The sequence below is a fragment of the Hippocampus guttulatus genome, chromosome 16 (genome assembly GCF_054856545.1).
Source record: "Hippocampus guttulatus isolate MCC_2025c chromosome 16, RoL_Hgut_1.0, whole genome shotgun sequence".
Taxonomy (NCBI): domain Eukaryota; kingdom Metazoa; phylum Chordata; class Actinopteri; order Syngnathiformes; family Syngnathidae; genus Hippocampus; species Hippocampus guttulatus.
In genome coordinates this window covers 7,641,789-7,663,605 of record NC_141276.1, presented here as the reverse complement: position 1 = coordinate 7,663,605, position 21,817 = coordinate 7,641,789, and the positions used below count along the sequence as shown (strand labels likewise).

The 21,817-nt window shown below is 44.9% G+C and overlaps 1 protein-coding gene and 1 long non-coding RNA gene across 3 annotated transcripts in view; one reads left to right on the top strand and one right to left on the bottom strand.

Annotated features, from left to right (window-relative positions):
* Nucleotides 1-21,817, top strand: part of adgrl1a (adhesion G protein-coupled receptor L1a) — a 129,406-nt gene that overhangs the window by 80,911 nt on the left and 26,678 nt on the right. For both annotated transcript variants that reach the window (XM_086132178.1, XM_086132177.1), the window contains exon 5: nt 21,518-21,725. In XM_086132178.1, coding sequence (XP_085988304.1) covers nt 21,518-21,725 — 208 coding nt within the window. The remainder of the gene's footprint in view (nt 1-21,517; nt 21,726-21,817) is intronic.
* On the bottom strand, nt 1,345-12,492 carry LOC147192852 (uncharacterized). Its single transcript, XR_015103149.1, has 3 exons — nt 12,258-12,492; nt 2,217-2,365; nt 1,345-1,944 (listed from the first exon to the last, which is right to left on the bottom strand). It is a non-coding gene; the product is annotated as an uncharacterized LOC147192852 (long non-coding RNA).

Below are 21,817 nucleotides of genomic sequence, written 5' to 3'. Positions count from 1 at the left end.
AAAACGTCGTAAACGGGGTACGTTGAAAAGAGGTTTGACTGTACAGGCTTTGTGTGAAGCCTCACTCGGGTGAAAAATATGCTCACGAGAACACACTCGTAAGTGTTACTCCACTCATCGATTCCTCCACTATGCAGGATCACCTGACTGCAGGGGGAGGAGCCCTCGGCCCAGATGTGTGGGTGCAAGTGGTGTTAAAGTGAGGGGTGTTTTGGGAATCGGGAGCGGGTTCTCTTTGGGGTTTTTTTTTGTCTTTCTCCCCCCCACCTCAGGTGCCAGTGAAGCATGAGGATGACGCCGCTAACCTGCTTGGCTCTGTTCTACTTCTTCCTCATCACCTCACTCTCAGGTCTCGGCTCTATTTCATTACCGCTCCCCTTCCCTGTTTATCCTACGTCTGCCCTCTGAGCTCCTCAAATCCCCCCCACCCCCCGCCCCATCATTCTTCCATTCGAACCCTCCCTCCTCTGCTGTCTCTTCTGTTTCTTTTTTCCAGGTGAAAAGCATTCCAGCGAGGCTCAAAGAAACTCAGGGAATTCCAAGTGCTTCTCTTAATGCCTGCCCCCCTTCCTCTGCTCACTGCTTTCGCATTCTTCAGTTTACCTTGTGAGAGAATGATAAAGTAGAAGACATTTTTCTGGTTGCGTTTTCATGCCTGGGAAGTGTAAATGTCCTCGGCGAGTGTTCCTCTCCAGTGTCCTCCTCCGCCCCTCGCACAGTTCTCCTGTGATGTTACGTAACATATAACGTGAGAAAAGTCAGGTTTATGATCGTTTCCCACCCGGTTTGGCTGGCTTTGCTGTTGTTGGGGTACGCTTAAGACAGCTGGAGAATTGGATTAAGTATTTAAAAAAATAAATTAAAAAAACACGAACTTGAATTTGTTGTTTGTGATGAGATCGTTTGGCTGTCAGTATTCGGGCTGTGTGTTCATTCAATCTCCAATTTGACTGAAGAGCATCATAGTGTAGTGGAAGGCAATTTTAGTGATCGATCAAATTGAACAGAAAGGTGGCCATTTTGTTTCGAAGTATATATCCGGGCAATTTTCAGGTCTGGTCGTTTGATGGGCTTCTGTTGGGGAATTCGATTAAACGAGCCCCAATCAGAAGCAGGGATCCTAGTCAGATGGACAACTGTTCATCTGCGCCCTTTTCTAATGTGGGCGGAGCATGGCGCAAAAGGTACTATGGATGATTATATCGAGCATTTTTGGAAAGTTTGGGAAAAAAATTGGCCCCTGACAGCAATTTCACCGATCAACAGAAACTTCAGTCGACACATCCTATCACAACAGGAGGCACATAAAACAAGACAAAACCTTTTATTGACCCATGCTAGAAATTGAACAAGTCGGCCATTTTGGTTTGAAGCAGCCATTTTGAGCTAATTCTTATTTTGAAAAGCTTCTAGTGGGGCCCAATGGGAAGAAGCCCTTTTGGACAAATTTAAGGGCTCATCCCAATCAATCAATCAACGTGGACGTCGCGTGACATCAAATTCCGATGATAATTTTGAGGATTCGCCATAAAAAAGGGGATGCCTGGGCCCTTTCGTTTCCGCTTACAGATTTAATTTATACTGTTATCAGATGAAATCAGATTAATCCTTGCCTCTAATATGATTTTTTTTTTTAAGCTGCGCGGTCGGATGCAAGCTGGATCCTTCCAAAGAGGTCACGGAAACGCGCCTCGCTTTGTTGTACTCGGCTTCTCGTCTTTGTGCATGTTCACCTTGTCCTCTTCCCGCTAGCTGGCTGCTTGTTCTATTGCCGTAAAGCAATCAAGCGTATAATTAAATAGCTGCTGACTTGCATTTTTTTGCTCCTTGCGTTCGGGGTTTGTCGGGGGCGGGGGGGAGAGAAGACAAACTTTGTCGATTGATTCTGAAGAACGGCACAGCTTAGAAAATTGGAAGCTGATCCCTCCGTGATGAGAAGTCTGTCTGGAATGAGAAAGAAGAGTCAATTACTCCCGTCCTCTAACTGCCGTAGCAAAAAACAAAAAAACAAACCCGAGCTGACTTGCGCATTCCGGGCCGTTCATCCCAAACACTTCAAGTCGGTCACACGCCACTCAACTCGGCCACTTTTAATTACCAGCGCGAGGGAGGGGCGGCGAGTCGCTCCTTTCCGTTCTGCCTCAGCAGAGATTTGTCAAGATTAATTGAATTTGCTGCTTCTAATCGCTCCGGTAATGCCCCCATCGTTCACTCACCGTCTGGCAAACGCTCGGCCCCCGCGATGTCCTCGCAGGCTTCTTTACAGCTGGCGTCAGGTGGCCCCTCGCCTCACGTGCCGTGTTTACATCCAGCGAGGTTCCCGCTTTCTTTGCGTGAGTCATGTCGCCGAGGTGCCACCAGTCACCTGAAACATGGAAGTGACAGCAGGAAATGACACACACACACACACACACACACAAATACGCCCGCACAAACACACACTTCTGACAGGAGATGCTTGTTTGGCTCACGTGGAATCGCCTCGACAACAGCAGCTGTGTCAGCCCAATTACTGAAAACACTCGTTCACCGAAAAATGTTTCTTAAAGCACGCCAACAAACGATTGCGCAGTGCGTTTGACAAATAAACAGACGGATGGGATAAATGTAAAAGCAGTTCAATAATTAGCACGCGGAATCATTTACATCGGTAGCGAAACCGAACGCGTTCGTTTGTTTCATGACTGATGGATCATACAGATTTCATGACGCTTTAATTATTTTGAACAGCATTCTTGTTCATGACATATGTAACGTAACACAAGCTATTTGATTGTCTTCAGTTATTACGGTTAATTATGCATTTCATTTGTTGAATCGTCTGTTTCAATTAATGGCATTCTATTAGATGTTTAAACCTGTCATGATTTTCTAATCAGAGTGTTTAATTTTATATATATATATATATATATATAGAGAGAGAGAGAGAGAGAGAGAGAGAGAGAGAGAGAGAGAGACGCTTTACTTCTCTATCCAAGGAAATGAGTTTAGGCGTTTGATTTACATGTATAAAACCATAGACTTCCATCCATCCATTTTCCGAACCACTTGATCCTCACTAGGGTCGCGGGGGGTGCTGGAGCCTATCCCAGCCGTCTTCGGGCAGTAGGCGGGGGACACCCTGAATCAGTTGCCAGCCAATCGCAGGGCACACAGAGACGAACAACCATCCACGCCCACACTCACACCTAGGGACAATTTAGAGCGTCCAATCAGCCTGCCATGCATGTTTTTGGAATGTGGGAGGAAACCGGAGCACCCGGAGAAAACCCACGCAGGCCCGGGGAGAACATGCAAACTCCACACAGGGAGGCCGGAGCTGGAATCGAACCCGGTACCTCTGCACTGTGAAGCCGACGTGCTAACCACTGGACTACCGGGCCGCATAACCATAGACTTGAAAAAAAAAATTTTTTTTAGTCATATTCAAGTTTGTTTCTGCAACATGATGCCTCTGGTGCAACAACTCCATGCTTGACCTCAAATGCACACGATTGGAAATGTTTCGGAATCACTGCCATTTAGCCACCAAATTTGGATCCGTGTCGATTTACCAAGAGCAGCCACTGAGGGCATTCAAAACTGCCCTGCTAAATCAGTAACTACCTTTTGCCAAACCTCCATGAAACATAGAAAGTGGAGAGGACATGTTCTATCCAAGACTACGTCTGGGTTTGTCTAAGTCTCGGTGCGGCCTAAAAAGGCAAATGTTTGGATTATGTGGAAGACCGAAACCATAACCACACCAAACACGATAGCAGCTGGCATAGTTGCAAAGCTTGGCCACTGTACAGGTGTCCCAGGACTTTAGTCCACGGGCGTCTCAGTTTCACTGTGCCTCGGCACTACTGTAAAAGCTTCTGCGTCCCATTAAGACATCGCCGATCAATTGGTGTGTTGATACTGCTGCGCCATTAACACACACATACACAAAGTCAAAGTAAATCTACCTCACGAGAGGTCGCCACCTGTCCTCCCTGCTGCCCCTGAGCACGGCCCTTCATCATTATCGATTCCGCATGACACCCCCCCCCCCCCCCCCGCACCCCTCACTCTCTGGTGGGGCTATCGGTAGCGGCTGAGCCTGAGCCATTAGGCCCCCCTGCTATTTCACCAGCTGTGATTTATCTTGTTAATATGCATCCAGTTCGCCGCGGTTTTAAAAGTGTCGAAACAGGCTTTAAAAATTGGTGGCTCGCCACTCGGCTACACCGTGTCCAACTGTTATATTCAGATTTGCAGCCGTGACGTTGATTGCGGCCCAAAAAATTGCTCGAAATTGAAAATAGTGTCTTGGCATCGGTGTGAAAATATATGGCCAAGTGGGCCGAAACTGGCCCGCTGTATGGTTCATTCTGGCCCGCATGAGGATGAATTTTGAAAGCGAAAAAATACATATGAGTTTGGGGTGGCAGGATTTGGGGAGAAGTATTGCTCGTCAAGAAAAGAATTATTTTTGCCCATTGAAATGAATGGAAATGCCTGCAATCTGTTCCAAAAAATACCAACAGTTTTGGGATTTTTTTTTATAGCAAGAAGAAATTTAAGTTGTTTTAAAAAAAAAAAAGCACACCGATAAATAGAATCCACAGAAATTCACCTGTTTTTGTCCCATTTGGGGGTTATACTTCGATGGATATTGGGCTGCTCCTGATTTGCACACCTTTTGCTAGCTGGGAGCAACAAATGAAGTAGACATGGAGACGTTTCAGCTCCTCAGTAAGCCGCAGTAATATTATTCGCTCTTTGCAGAGGAGAAGGAATACATGCCTGTCTCATGTTAGCTGTCCCTTGTTTTATGTTCACATGTGCTTTGCTTTAAGGGTTATAACTCCAACACCCCCAAAAAAATGCAACGATTGTTCATGAAAGATTTCAAAACAAAAGTAAAAATGATGATTTTACCGTATTTTAATAATGCTACGATTTTCCTGGTCCAGCCCACTTGACATTGGGTGTAGGTGCCCCCCCCCCCCATAAACTACAATGACACCCCTGCTCTCTAAGAGGAGACATTTTCAGCCAAACTGGATTAATTAGCATTCAAGTGTTGCTCTTCAATGCTTACGCGAATGAGGCGCTTTTGTTAAGGAGCGAGAGGCTAAAGAAACTGGAGAGGACACATTATGGAAGGCCGAGGAACCCCGGTAACAATGTGCGTCTGCACGTGTGTGTGTTTTGCTGTTGCTCATTAGAGTGGGAGTAATTGATAGGCTTGTAGAAAACATTGAGCAGAGTGATTAAGGAGCGCGAGGGCAGCGGCTTATTTCTCAAAAGGGCTCTGAAAAGGCAAGGAAGGCTGAAGCAATCACGCAAGCGAAACGAGGTGGCCTTAAACTCGCCTCGTGCGCGCCGCGAGGGCGCCGTGAATAGTTTGTGTCGCTGTTTGTCCTCAGGTACATCTGCCGAATCTCTCTCTGTGTACTTTTCGTCTTTTTTTTTCTTTTTTTTTTTTTCCAGGACGACCAGCAGGAAAGAAAATGAAGTCTTTCTTTTCTTTCCTTCCACCTCATACCACCTTCATTCCATGATTGAAAACATTTCTTTTTCTTTTTTTTTCTTTTTTTTTTGGAGGATGGAAGTTGGATCGTGGGCCAAAATGGATGCACTTTGTTTGAGCTCTATTTACATCCATCCATCCATCCATCCATTTTCTACCGCTTATCAGGGGTCGGGTCGCGGAGGCAGCAGCTTGAGCAGGAAAGCCAAGACTTCCCTCTCCCCAGCCACTTCTTCCAGCTTTTCCCGGGGAATCCCGAGGCGTTCCCAGGCCAAAAAACATTCTGCAGAATGTTGTTTGGCGTCCCTTTTGGGGCGGAGTCCATCCATTAGTTTGACCTTGGTGGACGTCCGCACCCAATCGAGTGCCATTGTCATTTTGCCTGCAACTGGGTTCAGTTACCCACTCGGTTCGAAAGCACAGAACGGGCAAGTCTGCCGTGCAGTCGTACAAGATGAAAGCTCCAAATGGCCGCCTCGGCCCAACCAAACCTTGCTCTTAATGACTCCCTTCCCAGTTGGCGGTCGGGCTGTAATACGTTCTCTCGGCTCCCTGACCGCCCCCGCAACCCCCCCCCCCCCCCCCCCCCAGGTTGAAAGAACGTTTGCATCTGTAGCCCTGTAGGCTGCAACCGCTGCCCGCATTTTCACGGGGCTCCATTGTCCGGTTTGATCTGGGCACATCATGAAAAAAAGATCTTATCCTGGTGCTGCCTTTAGCTGCTCTTCAGATCCCATCCAAAGCCGCCGAGATCAAGACTGCCCGCTTTCCTTTTTTCATTCCATCCCCCCTTGTGTCTCCCTTTCTGTTCCTACTGTCTGACTTTTGTCAAGGTTGAGTTTACCGCTCAAACTTGTAAATACGCAAGTATCAAATTATAGATACTAGCTGTGTTTCTGTTGAACAAATTCTTCCCATAAAATGTTTTTTTGGGTTTTTCTTTTACCTCTAGTTGAGTAGCTGGCACTTCCCTTTGAGCACCTCTTGGGAAAATGACGAGCCAGTGCCATATGGACCTGACATAATTGATGCCACTTCCTGTGCATGAAAATGATTCAAGTTTACATCAAGCAGTACAGTTCAGTGAATTCACTCCACACGTTTCCCAAATGGTGGCAAATCTGTGGCTTTATCACTTCAACTTGTCAGGTTTCATGAAACAATGATAATGCAAACGCGGACTGCACTTCATAAGCCCTCAATTTATCTAGAAACTGTATAGACCACAGGTGTCAAACTCAAGGCCTGAGGGCCAGATCTGGCCCGCCACTTAATTTTATGTGGCCCGCGAACTGTGTGTCAACTTCCATGATCTTTGCTAACATCTGTACCGAAATGTCAAATTGTCATGTGTCATAAATAACCTCGAGATTTTGCAATAATTTTGTTACCCCGTTAGCAACTATTATAGTTGATTTGACAGATTTGGAAATTGGTAATTCATCATTTTCTTGTGTACAACAAATAATATATTAAAATGTATTTTGTTTCACTGTCGTAATGGCCCTTCGAGGGAAGACGCAACCCCAAAGAGGCCCGCGACAAAAATGAATTTGACACCCCTGGTATAGACAAACGATGTGGGGAAAATAAAGCTTACTGGCCAACCGATTTAGAGCAAAGTTGTTTCTTTTCCCCAACCTCTGCGATTTGAAAATTGCATCCTACTGCATTGTGATGTCGATTTGAATTTTCGGTCAATTGTTCGGCCCTGCTTTCCACATACCCCCCTCCAAAAAAATGCAGTTCCATATTTTTCTCTTTGTTCCCCAACTTTGACCTTAAAACCAAATGATTTTCGGTGTGTTCCGTTCCACCCCAAGTGGAAGCAACAAACATATTGACGGGTTTGGCCTTCCAGATGGATTGTCACCCCCCCCCCCCCCCCCCTCGGCTGAGCTGGCCCGCGTTGCTCTGACGGAGGTGTCAGCCAGCTCAATGTATGCCGCGACGAGCGTGACCTCGCCCCCTCGCCTGTAACGTTTAATGGGAAAGGAGCGGCATCAATTGCTCCGCCATTAAGACGGTAATCGAGAGCCAGCATGGTGGCTGACACTTTTACTTGTCACGCCGCCGAATGTGGAAAGCCCGCACCCTGGGGTGGCATTATGCCGGCTTTCTTAGTTTCAGGCTCAGTGGATAAAGATGCTCCCAATAATGGCTGCCTTTAATGGCGGTATAGTGGGGTCTGTGTTTGTGTTTTTATGTTGGGGGGGGGGGGGGGGGGACACTCGGTCATGCCCTTCCCTTTCTTATTCTCCCTCGCCTGTTTGTTCCCCTTCCCTGTGAAAAGCCAACGTCTATGTGAGCCAAAGATGAGGCACTCAAGTGTTTTCTGGGGGTGGGGGAAGCAGCCCTTCAGGCAGTGGTGATTGGGTGAGCACTGGGGGCGGGGCTTGGCCAATGTTAAAGAATTGACTAATAATACTATTAAAATGGAATTGAACCATTTCATGCACCCCGTAACCTGATAACATGATAAGCTGTCCACTCTCATGACCGCTGTCCCTGAAAGGGTTAAAATTCATTATGTTACATACACTTTTAAATTTTTTTACCTCATCTCTGAATACCCATTTTAAAAAGTTGATGTTGCCCAGCCCTGAGCTATCATCTCCATTTCTCCTTTCTTTCTTTTTCTTTCTTTCTTTCTTTTGCCTCCACAGCTGAAAAGGACGGCGGGCGGAATATATTTCTTTCCCTCCAGCAGGTCTTCCAGGCGCCGGGAGGGGTGTGGCAAAACAAGAGGGGCGGAGGTCGGGTCGAGAGTGTGTTGTCATGGTGGTGGAGGGGGGGGGGATATTCGGGCGGGGGTTATTGATGAAGTTGAACTGAATCTAAGCTAGCTCAGGCCATTTTCCCCTTCAGTTCGTATTTCGGTCGCCTTACAAAGCGAAAGACAGACAAGATAAGTCAGGCGAGAGGAAAAGGCCAGCGTTTTATTTAATCTCTCTTTTTCCCCCCCCCTCCCGCTCCTTTCGTTCTCCTTTCCCTCCCTCTTTCTCTCCCTCCGCTGTCTGTCTATTTTTATCTCTCTGTCTCCCTCTTTTTTCCGACGCTTGAATAGAAGTGGATCAAAAAGGTAACGACCGCTATAAACATAACAACCACAGCTCGCCCCTTCCTCCCCCCCTTGCCCCCTCCCATAATCCCTCCTACAACCCGGCACCTTGTGTTGTGTGCTCATGACGTCCAGATCCCCTCCCGCCCCCCGTCGTCGTCTTCTTTCTGTCTCTTTTCGGCGTCTATAACCAAAAAGTCTAAAATCCCTCTAGATGTCCACGTGATGGCTGCAGGCTGAAAATTGCACACACTCACTGCCCCCCCCCCCTTTCAAAACAATCAATGAGAGATAAACCGGACATGGCTTCATTTCTTTCCTCTAATAAGCACTCACACTCTGTCATCTCATCCTCCCACTTGCCACCCAAGTGTGTGTGTGTGTGTGTTTCACTCGGGGATCGAAAAGGCATTTCTCTCGTTTGTGTCGTCCAAGCGGAGCGCTAACCGGCTAAGCTAGCCCTCACAAAGCTTCAGGTTCATTGTTGTGCTCGCCTGATTGTTATTTCCTCTCGTCCTGCATCCGTTTCTTTTTCCTCTCATCTTCCCTCCCTTTGTTTATCTCTCAGATCGTCCGTCATCAAGGCGGCGTCAATTTGAACCCTCCTCCTCTTCCTCCTCCTTTTCTTCTTTCAACAGTATGTCACCGCCACCTCTTTGCTTTGGTCTTTTACGGTGCATTCAAAGTGAAACCTGCAAGCCCGCCCGACCCTTTCTCGAGCTTCATGCGCGGGGTCCGGAGAGGAGGGTAAAAATCGGTATATGGTCGCGCGAGGAGTACTCGGAGCTCCTTGTAATGCAGCCGGGGGCTTCCTAAAGAGCCCCAATCAGCCTCAATCACGAGCGTCTCCAAAGAAATGGGCGCAGAGCCTCACTCTTGAAGGTTCATGGCGAAGAGTTCCCATCAGCGGTTGTCCGACGGGGTCAAAAATGTCGGCTCAAACTTTGGAAATGTACTGATTGAAATGGAAATGGTCTTGTGTAATACTTGTGGGTTGTTTTTTTTTCTTTTTTAATCATTTCACGAGAGGAGTTTTGAAAGAAATGGAAGAAACTTAACACTATGGAGTAGGAAAGGTCGACTAAATGATTCAACCCCGTGTGAAGATCGCTGGAGATCATGCACGGATGAATACTCCTTTGTATGGTATTTTTTTTAAAGTATTTTCACAAATAAACAATAATCAAAATCAACAAATTCATTGTAAAAAGTCATTAAAAAGAACAAAAAACCAAAAGCCGAAATGGAAAAATAAAAATAACAAACAATGTAAAACGATTAGAATTCCTGGTCGACATATGGACAGGTCTTCACTGACCCTGTTTACATCTGCATTCATCCTTCTGTTTTCCGGACCACTCATCCTCATCCGTGTCATAGTTAAAGTGGACGTAAAACAAATGGGACGGGGGAAAGCTATAAATAATTTGTATTTAAGGATACTTTTTTTTTTTTGGTTGCTCTTTTACTTTCAGCTGTTTCAACAAGTGCATTTCCAATGTTGAAGGCGTTTTATTGAGGTCGTGCACCTTCTTTTTTTTTTTCTGTTCAATTTTTCTTTCCCCATCAATCCCTGTCTGGACCCTGTGGGTGGATCCGAACATTAGGGAGGGGTGGAAATGGGCTGTTAGACCATCCAGTTCTCAGTGGAACCCTTTGTGCCGTCCATGAAGTCCGTGAATGTGTCCCACATTTCTTTCCCAGTACCAGCAGCCATTTTATCTCTTCATGCAGAAGCATCGCATGACACCAACCCTGCCTTCCCCCTTCCTCCTTCTTCCTTCCTCCTCACTCGACTGGTTGTTGTTTACTCCTCTTCCTCCCACTAACACAAAGAGGAAAACGGCGTGTTGGTTTTTTTTTTCCTCTGTTTGCCCGCCTCTGTGTGATTTAACCAGACCCGTCTTGCACGCAAATGTCCAATTAATCCCGGCCGTTAGGGATTGGGATGTCGTGTGATATGGCAGTGGCGGAGTGACTTCAAATGCATTTGTTTGTCAGCCGACAGTACCTGCCGTCTATTTTAAGAGCACTTCCACTTCTCCCCATCGCTTCTTTTCACCTCCATGCACTTGACAGTAGCGCAGGGCACCTTTCCCTCATCATCGTGGCGTTCCCGTTGTTGCGCCTGTCGTGACCGAAAGAGCCTCTATGCCGTATTCCCGCCCCAACCCACCCAATTCTACGCATCTGCTCTTGTTTGCTTCACGAGGAAATAAAGGGCCGAGGGGGGCGGAGTGGCGGGGTCTGTGTGGTGAGGGGGGTGGGGGGGGGGCATCACTCACGCAAATAGCGCTGTGGTCGCCACCTGTGATTTGTAAAAGTGAATGGCAATGGAGTGAAGAGGTGCGCCATTGTGAGAGCAAGGCACAGCCGTCGCTATGGAGACGATGAGCCGCGAGCATCATTAGTGATGACCCTCGGCACACAGACATGGTCATGTGACTGGCGTGGCGAGAGAGTGAAGGGCAGGTGGAGAGATGTTGATCAAAATTGAGTTGCTCAAACCTTTCGGGTGCGCGCACATTATTCCGCATTGTCCGAACAGCAGTTAATAACATTGGCCCATAAATGGGAATGATTTATTTTATTGACAGTTTCAACCTAAATATTCTTGGCCTGTTGAATAAAAACGAATGCGAGCAAATTTATTTTAATTCAATTTCAATATTTGTTCATGGTTGCTCGCTGATGTGCACTGCTTACACTAACGTGGCTGTGAACAGAGCTCATGTACAAAAGTACGCTCAGCGTGTTGCCAACCGAGGGACTTTTCAGATCACTCTCGTAAATATTTTTCAAAGTTGTGGCCCGCGAGTTTAATCTTTTGCAAAGAAAGAGTCGACGTGAGCGGAATCGTTTTTCACGGCTTGGTGGAAGGCAAATCGCACTTAACATTGGTGTGACATGGTGCCCAATTAGATGTTGATTTATCAACATGTAAACCTTTGACGTGAGGAATGTGCTTCCAAGCTGCAAATGTTTCACACACACACACACACACACACACACACACACACACACACACACACACACACCACACAATACAAAAAAAAAATGTTGAGTTGTTTTCCTAATGCACTCGCTGGGTAGCTATAGATTTTGTGCAGATTGCGTAACTTTACCCAAGCTTTGGTTAATTCTTTTCAGCCATCAACCCGCACGTTGGGTTGATGGCTGAATTTGGGCAGGTTGAAGAGCTGAAGCCGGTGGCCATTTGGACAGTTCTGCAGTTGAAGAAAAATCACATTCGTGGAAAATTTGGGTGGCAGCTGAATGGCTCAGTGAGTAAGATTTAAAAAAAAAAAATGGAGGGTTGCGTCAGGAAGGGCATCTGGTTTAAAAACTTTGCCAAGCATATCATGCGAGTGAATGGGCAAAGTTCTTCTTCGAAAATGTTGGTAGTAAAATTTGTATTTATTTTTAACTGATAATCTGATCACCGGGGGGGGGGGGGGGGGGGGGGGTCCTTGGAGTTTGGGGGGTAGGTTTAACAGTTTGTCTTAGAAAAATCTGGGAATAAGAACTGTGAATGAGGGCCACCCCGCAAGAAACAACCCCGATGTCATCTCTTGATGATCACACGGAGGCTTCATCGTTCCAAACCGAACTGATCTATGGCTCCTGGTCGAAACACGCCTTTTATCGGTAGACCTACGGGACTGCTGATTAGGCGGCGTCTGATTCGCAACTCACAAATCCGCCGCCACGTTAGCCTCGAGTCCGTCAAAGCGCAGAATGGCCTCCTGTCATCTCGTAGCCCGAGTAGAAGCGTCCCGGCCGACGTGGCTGTCATCCAGCGGCACCTGGAGGCCGATAAGGCTCGCTGGTGAACGGTCGCTATCTGCTCTCAGTGAAAAGTATTCTCTGGGGTGGCCGTTTGACTTGACAAAGGCTCCAATTTGACACCTGCCTCCTACTGCTGTCTCAAAGGCGCCTGCATTGCTGTGTGGATGTGTGTTTGTGTGGGGGTGTGGGAGGGTGCGTGTGTCTTTGTGTATGTACACTATTGTGTTTTCACTCCATTCACTTGACCCTCTTGTAGTCCGAAGGAAACGTAAGGAGCACACGCAGCATTTTTCTTGTCACCTTGTTGCTCTTCAGCAGGTTAACTTTTAACTCTAAATTCTCATTTTACAGGAAATAACCGATTTCTGACCTCTTACTGCACGTTGCTTTCGCTTGCTCTTTCTCTCTCTCTCTCTCTCTCTCTCTTCCCTTTTCCATGATGTAGACCGCACTCTGGGGCTCCACGCTGATGCATTTTTTTTTCTCCTGATGAATATTAGTTGCGTCATTCGTCGAATACACAGTGTTTGTATTTGCGGAAATATCACTGCAATATTTTTAAACGCAGCACTGATTGCATTTATGTATAATATACATTTGAAAACATGCTCGGAGCAACATGTGAGAAGAAGTGAGGAAAACAAGCATAGCACGGGTGGGTACATGTGCTTTTACATTTTCAATACTCTATATTTATTTTGTCAATGAAGAATTTTGCTAATATTAATCAACTCTCTTTCTCCCCTTTTGAGAATAGCACATTTTCAATTAATAGTTCTAGTCCTAGTTGTGTTGCCGTACAACCAACACTATCCAGCGTGGACCCTTAGAACTTGCTTTCCACTTTGTATTTTGAATCTTCTTTTCCATCTTCTCCATCTGCCTTTTATTTCCCCAAAGCAATAAGACAAAGAGGAAAATGCAAATGAAAGTAGAACTAATAAAAAGGGCACTGAATGATGCAGTACACGAATTTTGCAGTCAATGTTCCATATATTTGACCACCAAGTTACTCCTGGTTTTCTCTGGGCCAACCAGGCGTGCTATTTACAACCACTATCTTGAAAAAAATAACACACACCCATCGTGTGTGGCACATTTACAAAAACGGCGACCGTAACCCGCTTTCATGCCCATTAACTCTTTCAGCATGCGCCTCGGTAGCAGCGTGCTGTGCTCCATTCTGCCCCCTGCTGCCCATATGCTGTACATGCCAGGAACAGGTGCAGGATTCAATTAGAGCAGCGGGCGCTCTGTAGTAGGTCACAAGGGCCGGGAAGGCAAACTGCGGAGCATTCTAGATTAAAAAAAATATATATATACACTCACTCGTTCGATTTAATATCCAGACATCAAACGTACTCCACATGCCACCTGACCAGGCTCCGCCTCTCCAAGGCACATGGACGCACCCAGGTACTAGAGTACAATATGACCAATCATCCCTGTACATGTTATGATGTTTGACTACATTCAAAAAAATGTTTTTAAAGCATTTGGAGGGGCATTTATTGATTTACTTTTTAATGTATGTGGTCATGCATCATGGATCTTCACCTATTGAGGGTGAGGGTGCTTGTACTGTGTCGACCACAATAATTGGGGTTCACTGTATTATGACTAGATTGCATGAGAGTAATCATGATTTTTCCTATCTAGCGTCATATTATCCGCATATTTATTCTCAATGAATAATCAACAACCTATAATGATCATTGTGACATTCAAAAAGTGAATAGTTACTGCTTGTTGTATTTGTTTGTACTGGATGCGTCATCGACAGCAGGCATCCAAAATGAAAATCCTAAATGTAGCCTCAAGCAGCTCACCTTTTAATTGTTTTACAAGTCGTTTAGAAAATGAGTCCTTCTCACTCAGGGGAGAGTGCCCCCCCAATCCATTTTTTGCAGTAGACTCATATTGACAAGTAGCAGGCTGACCTGTGCCCGCGAGACGGATTATGGAGATGAATAGTCAATTATTACAGCGGCATTTCCCCCGTCTGTGCCGCACTAATGGCTGTGCTGGCGTGTGATAGCAACACAAAAAAAAAATTAGAAAATAAAATTCTGTCTTTTTAATCCCCGATAAGGTAAATTCCATTTGCCATCTGGCTAGTTTGGAGGCTAAATAAGTGCTGCCCATCACAAACAACAAGATTCTCACTCCAACAAGAATTAATCGATTTAATCTGACTGCCTGTTTTAAATCCGCGTGGCTTTTCCTCTGGCCAACCTGCTCATACTAGAACCGCATAATACCTAATCTGAAGATTTATGCTTAATTCCTAATGCCTGTTACTTAATACCTCGTTCATACTGTGGCCATAATAACGTTGCATACTGTAAGACTGCTGCTGGGTTTTTCGTCACGACTGCGTCCCGCTGCTGCAATCACCATTCAATTAGAGGGTGAGAGAGGGAGGCGAGGTAAACAGGAAGCGGTTCTGAGTTAATGGAGCCCCGCCAAGACCTCTCCCCAGTCTGTCCGTCTGTGCAAGGTGTGAAATGTGACTGTTTGTGTGGCCTCTAAGTGCGCAATAATGAAACGACGGGCTAAAGCATTACTGTCGTGGTACGGTGGTGCATTGACGTACAAGTGACCTGGCTTTTTAGACGTAAGCTGTTGTTCAGCAGATTTTTTTTTCTCCTTTGATTTTAGAGCAAATATTCAAGACTTGATCACTGTATGACTGAACCCAACTCATCTCGTTTAATAACAAGCAGCAGTTTCGTAGATCATAAACAATTGATCAAAAAAGAGGCTTCAAGCTGTTCACTTTCACGCCGAGTCGAAGTTTGATGTCAAAGTAAACCTAAAACAAAGAGAATTCTATCCGGTTGTTTTTTTATTTTTTATTTTTTTTAAACCACCACCTCTCGCTAGATGAATGCTAACACTCAATGTAAATCATAAACGTAGATGGGCTAACAAATAGTATCGATAGTTTCAGTGTTGTAAGTGGAGACAGACCTAAAAATCCTCATCACACATGATCATTTGTGAAAAACAACAAAGAAAATTGCAGTTTATTGAATCCCGTAAGTATTTGCGAAAGACATCTTTGTTTTTGTCCACATGACTGTATTATACTGCCCCTACTGGCCAAATTGGGCACACCGAAAGGAGCCACAATTTTTTTTAATTCAATGTAGTTTTGTTAATTCTTTATATTTTAGAAAATGCTATCTTGTGGTATTTTCCTTTTGTTAAAAACTGGAACGTATTGATGCAATTTCCAGTCATTTCAATGCTGAAAAATGATTTGTGGTACAATTGTGTTTCATTTAAGAGTGTTGAGAATTGGAACTTGTTCTCTCACTCAGGTGGTCTACACTGCAGCTAATGTTATTGCTGTCAGTCCCATAAAATGGAGGCAAATACCAATTTAGGACAAGGCTATTTTCGGGGAGGCAGGTGCAGTAATGGACTGATTTTGGCCAGAACGCTGATGTTTTGTGTCGTTCATAATAAAGGGGTTCTTGGCCGAGTATATTGGCACTACTAGTGTAATGTACTGACAAGGGGGCACCCCACCCAGGTTGCTTTTGATCGACTTTCAGCATCGTGAAATCACTATACTCTTTGGACACTTCATAAGGTACTGTTTACCTGCAAAATCTTAATGAGATTAAACACCAAAATCTTCTGTGAAAACACAGTTGAATTCGGAAAACGTTTTGTGGTTACAAAAAAGCCTTTGAACTCTTAACATGGATCAGTACTTCAAATTGGCCCATGAAATGATGTTTTTGGCTTGCAACAAAACTAGTGACGGCTAGTGACTGGAGGAGACTATTGTTAACAATGTTAGCTAACGCTAATTTGTGCTAACAATGCAGCTCCCTCTCTTAGCTAGCTGCCAAGTACAAAGTAGACTAGTTGTAGTACTAAGTGTAGGAGCAGGACCAAATGAGGCAAATTGCGACATCACAATACATGCAATTCGGAAGGACATGTTTACAAGCACATTTTCAGAAGTAGGCAGATAACAAAAGATGTACTTCGTTGTTTAATTTCACCCTTGATAGGGTTGGCAGGCATTCCAGAGGCCCAACTATTTTCACACAAGCAATTGAAATGTCGGGGGGGGGGGTGTATTGTTTTAGTTTTTTGTAACATGTCCCCCTTTCATGTTTGTTTTTGTGGTTTCGGTTTACATTGCTGTAAAACTGTGCTCTATCACACTCAGTTGTTTGATCGCAAACTGCAAACCACAACGATAAGCATCTAATTAACGGAATACTTCTCTGATAGTATTTGCATTGAATCATATGCTTGTATATATCATTTTGTGTAAGCAGTTTTATGACTAGCTATCATTGCTTTTTTTTTTCGGCTTACTGGTCACAGGCTAAAAATAATTCCGATCTCCTATGCCGTATAAGACGATGACTGTCATCGATGGTTATACGGATGAGATGTGGTTGTTGCTGGCGTGCATGTTAATACTTACATTTTGTGGTCATTTATCCAATTTTGTGTACGATTGCGTTCTTGTTTTTGTCCTTAATTCTAACTTGAGGCCGAGTATTCCCAGCTTTGTTTATGGGTCACCTACATGGACCCGGTAAGTCCATCGCCTTGTGCGTGCTGTTTATTTCTCCTTTTTACACCAGCATTGTACTTTTATGGCGCTGTCCTACTTTTATCGGCCGTCTCCCTGGCGCTGCAGCATTTCAGCTCTGATAACATCTCGCCCTGTACAGTGCTTACAATGTTTTTTTTTTAAGCATTTTTATTTCCCGCTAATGTGTGTTACTCCCCCACTGTGTCTGGCTCGATGAAGATTCCATTTGATTGTAGTGCGCCGGAGTCAGATTTGCCCTTCGTGGAAGGATTCGTCGTTCGGCCGGATTTAACTCCAAATGTTATTTTGTATATTTCAGACTCCCATGCTTGTATTTGTAAGGCAAACACCGGAGGCCTCCATTGTGGTTTAACGATTGCGGGTGTCAAATATAAGGATTCTCTTAAGTGTTTGTTTATGCTCGTGTTTCATTCAATTCCTTTTTTGCTGGCAGTCCTATTCCCTGCTGCCGTGTTGGATTAACACGGTGTTACAGTGTTACTGCTGGGTGGTAAGGCTTTAAAATAAAATCATATTTAGGGGTTTTTTTTTTGGTTAATCACACAAAGCACATAGCCGATTTTAGATTTTTTTTTTCCGTCTTCACTATCAGATTTAGCAAATGACAATGACTATTCAAAGTGCCATACGCGTTTTACTGCAACTGATAGTATCACCATTAAGCCAATCACGAGCCCATTTTCGTTATCACATATTCGTGACTGATCAAAGACGTCCTCAGCCGTGATTGTGCCGAGGATCTGTCGTAAGTCACTGCTAATTAGCTTTGATTGTGCTTGAAAGTGAGAGTAAAATAGGATAGCTTTGAACAATATTGCCCATGGTCATTTTATATTCACACAGCAATAGGACTTACCAAATCAGTGTGATCGTATGGTTATGTGAACATTTTGGACCTGTTTGTTTTCTTGCACACGTCTGGTTTTGCGATGAAATGGCATCAAAGATCTTTTTGAAATACTTTTTTTTTAACAAAGCAGATTCTTGTCCGAATTAGCCTCTTGATTGCTTAATTTATAATAATTTTTAAAATTAAAAAGTGATAAACTTTCACCTGGAACCCCGAAATAAAAAATAGTTCTAAATTCACCAAAAATAGACACGTCTGCTCTCACGTTTGAACTCTTCAGTTGTGCAGGTGAGGCAGGGCAACTGCTAAATATTTGCCTCTTGGAAGCACATACCTCGGGTCAAAAGTTTCCAACATGACGAAAAAGGACTGTGTCTTTGGAAATGTTCACCGCCATTGACTCTGTGATAACCTGTGATTGGGCTCATTTCTTGTGATCGGCAAAACAATCTGAAGGTAATTCCGCTCTTGTTTGTCTCATGGTGGGAATTTAAGTTTCTTCTTCTGAAAAACTGTCATTGGAGTGGGGGAAATATTCACTTGACAACACTGACTGTTTTGTAAACTAGCTCCTCTCTGTCTGCAGCCTTGTCACTAGCTTAAGTGAGGTAACGCTTTGAACTACGGAAGTTGTTAAAAAAAAATTTACCTGCCTGACAAATGAACTCAAATTAATTGAAAACAATGACTTGTCTAGGTGCTATTGACTACCAAGTGAAGTACTACCAAGAACTTATTCTGATAGTGAATTGCTAGAAGCGACACAATGAATGCTATTGCTAGCTTACCCTGTTGTTGTGCCAAATCCCTGAACGCTGTTTGCGTGTCTCGTTTTCCACTGATACGTTCAATGTGGCTTTTTTTTTTCCAACTTCCCCAAGTACAATATTCAAGTGCGAATTCGGCTATGCGGCGGAAAAGTCAGAACTAGCTCACTCCTTAGTGACCTAGCATACAGACATTCACGTTAGCATTCTCCTCCAAACACCAGACTCCATGCAATATTCAACAACGGTTTGAGCTCAGACTGATCTATCACTGTGTGACAGAATTTTCCGTCGCCTGTGCGTGAGTGTACATACAGTACATGTGCGTTCTACACTCGCCACATGAATGCGCTTGGATGTCATGCACCGTGTCCCGTGTGTCCACATCTCCCCCGCAGTGTCCAATTAGTTCAGAGACGCGTTCAATCACGATGTGACCAGCAGGTGTCTGCTACCACAAGCCAGAGAGCCATATTACTAAACTGGCACAAGATGTGTGTGTGTGTGTGGGGGTGGTGTATTGGAGAGCGGGAGGGGTTGGGGAGGGGGTCCTCGGTTGTAGTGGCTTCAATTCTTTTTGGTTTCTGTGAGGATGCCAGCAGCTCCGCTTGGAGATCATCTTAGACACACCGCACACCAAGCGAAATGACCAAACCTAAATGAAATGTCGAGCAATTTGTCTTTGGCAATTTGGGTTCTGCCACTTTACGAAAAAAGCTCACCTTTCCCCGTTTACATAAAACGCAGAAAACAGGAGCACTGGAAAATCTTCAATCTGTCCACTGTTTTCAAAAGGTTACGGTTTTCAGAACAAAACCCAAAATTTGCATTTGGGCAAAACAATGTTTTGATAAGATATCCTTTATTTGTCCCACACTGGGGAAATTTACGTAAAAATAAGTTTTACATTGTCATTTTAACTCTTCGTGTCAACGCTGTGTTGGAGAAGAACCACAAAAAGCCAGTGCCCTTGAGACTTTTTGCTTGTGTAGTACAGAGAAAATGAAGAATGGTTTGATAGGATTCTCAATAAGACCCAAACCACTTGAAACTTGATTCCTTCCCGGGACCCAAATTTATAAAAACACATGACACCGTACATTAACCCTTTCAGGAATAGCGGTTACCACAGTGGACAGCTTATCATGTTATCGGGATACAGTTTATCATTATTGGTGCATGAAAGGGTTAATAAAAGGTTCTGCCTGCCCCCTTGCACCCCCCCAAAAAATGTGGCTGCTAATGTCCCAATAAAACAACAGCCTTGGTTTTAGGTCTGAAATACTGTTTTGTGTAGATTTCACCTTGAGGGACAGAAACGGACTCCCGCTGTATCTCTTTGTACAAGCAATTTAAAAAGTCATTTTTCCATCCAGAGCCCCATATAAGTCATGATTTACAATTCTTCATGTCGTTAAAAACACTGACCTGGCATATGCTAGCTTACTTGGACAACCTTCCTGTGAACACCTTTTTTTGTTTCTGTAAAAGGTACACAGTAGGTTTCTAGGTTGAAGTAGGTTTCACTGTACCTTGAGGGACAGAAATGGTGAACCGCTTGCTGGGAGGCCCAATTAGAAAATCACACATATTTTTGACAGTTAGCCGTCATCAGAATGACTTGGTTGTGTAACTTGACAGCGAGTTCAGCATATTATATAGCGCAGTTCGTACTCAAGCTAACTCAGTGTGCTTCATATAATTAAGAGTGCAACCTTTCGAAGCATTTACAGACATTTAAAAGCATCGTAAAGGAATAAAAGTACCTCACTAAAATGACTACAATAAGCAATGTATAGAGTTAGATTTCCCTCTCAGTAGAAATTTACAATTCCTCACGTGATAAAAAGAGGAACGTTTGTTAGCTTGGAGCAGTAAATTATAGTGAACATGTCTTGATAGGGCGGCCCGGTAGTCCAGTGGTTAGCACGTCGACTTCACAGTGCAGAGGTACCGGGTTCAATTCCAGCTCCGGCCTCCCTGTGTGGAGTTTGCATGTTCTCCCCGGGCCTGCGTGGGTTTTCTCCGGGTGCTCCGGTTTCCTCCCACGTTCCAAAAACATGCATGGCAGGCTGATTGAACACGCTAAATTGTCCCGAGGCGTGAGTGTGAGTGCGCATGGTTGTTCGTCTCTGTGTGCCCTGCGATTGGCTGGCAACCGGTTCAGGGTGTCCCCCGCCTACTGCCCGAAGACGGCTGGGATAGGCTCCAGCACCCCCCCGCGACCCTGGTGAGGATCAAGCGGTTCGGAAAATGAATGGATGAATGAATGTCTTGATAGTCTTTTGTTCCTGGAAAAGGTACAAACCACCTAGAAGTCTAATAATTCATCATATGAGAAAGGTGAGTGTAGTTTTTACCTCGAGGGACAGAAGTTGACTGCTCCTGTACCCCTTTTTAGATGCTGTTCCATTTTTGCCAATACCAAAAGCAGTGGTGTCATCCAGATCATGTATTTTGGCGACCTTCCCAACTTTTTGGCACCGTTTTGTGGAAGCCTGCCTTCTTACGCTCAGCCGAGAGCCAAATGAGGTCCTAATAAAACAAGCTCCGTGTTGACTGTTTTTCTGTCGAGGCCTTTGAGGTAAAATTGCGCAATCAAATCAAAAAAGTAGGCCGAGATGAATGTGATTAGAGACTACACCTAAGCGGGAAGCGAGCGTCCGCCGGAGCGCTCCCCATTTATCATATCCCGACGAGCAAGACGCTGATGTCCTACAAATGAGCTGATAATGCATCTCATCTCACTCTGCTGCTGCCCATTATCATCCTATCCTTTGTGTCCTTATTTTAAATTCCCAACTAACTTTTATCGACCCTAATCTTTTTTTAGTTTGAACCTCCCCTCCCCGTTCCCCGTTCCCCGCTCCCTCACCATCTCCGCCATAGCTTTTAATGATGACATAACCGTCACTCTCTGTCCGCTTCCTCCACTGCGCTTCCTTCCCTTCCGCTGCAGTCTTTGTGTGCCCGGGGACGCTGCTGCGCGTGCAAGCGCCCAGCTCTTTGCAGGAGGCCGAGCACCAGGCAGGCGCGTGGTGCAAGGACCCACTCCAGTCCGGCGACCGCCTCTATGTCATGCCCTGGACCCCCTACCGCACCGACATGCTCTTCGAGTACAACTCCTGGGAGGACTTTAAACAGAGCCGAGCCACCACCACTTACAAGTGAGCAGACTGGCAAACAGTGGCTGTAATGAGTTAGCGCCTTTTGTCATTTCCCCATAATTTGTTGAATACAACTGAACTGTACTACAATT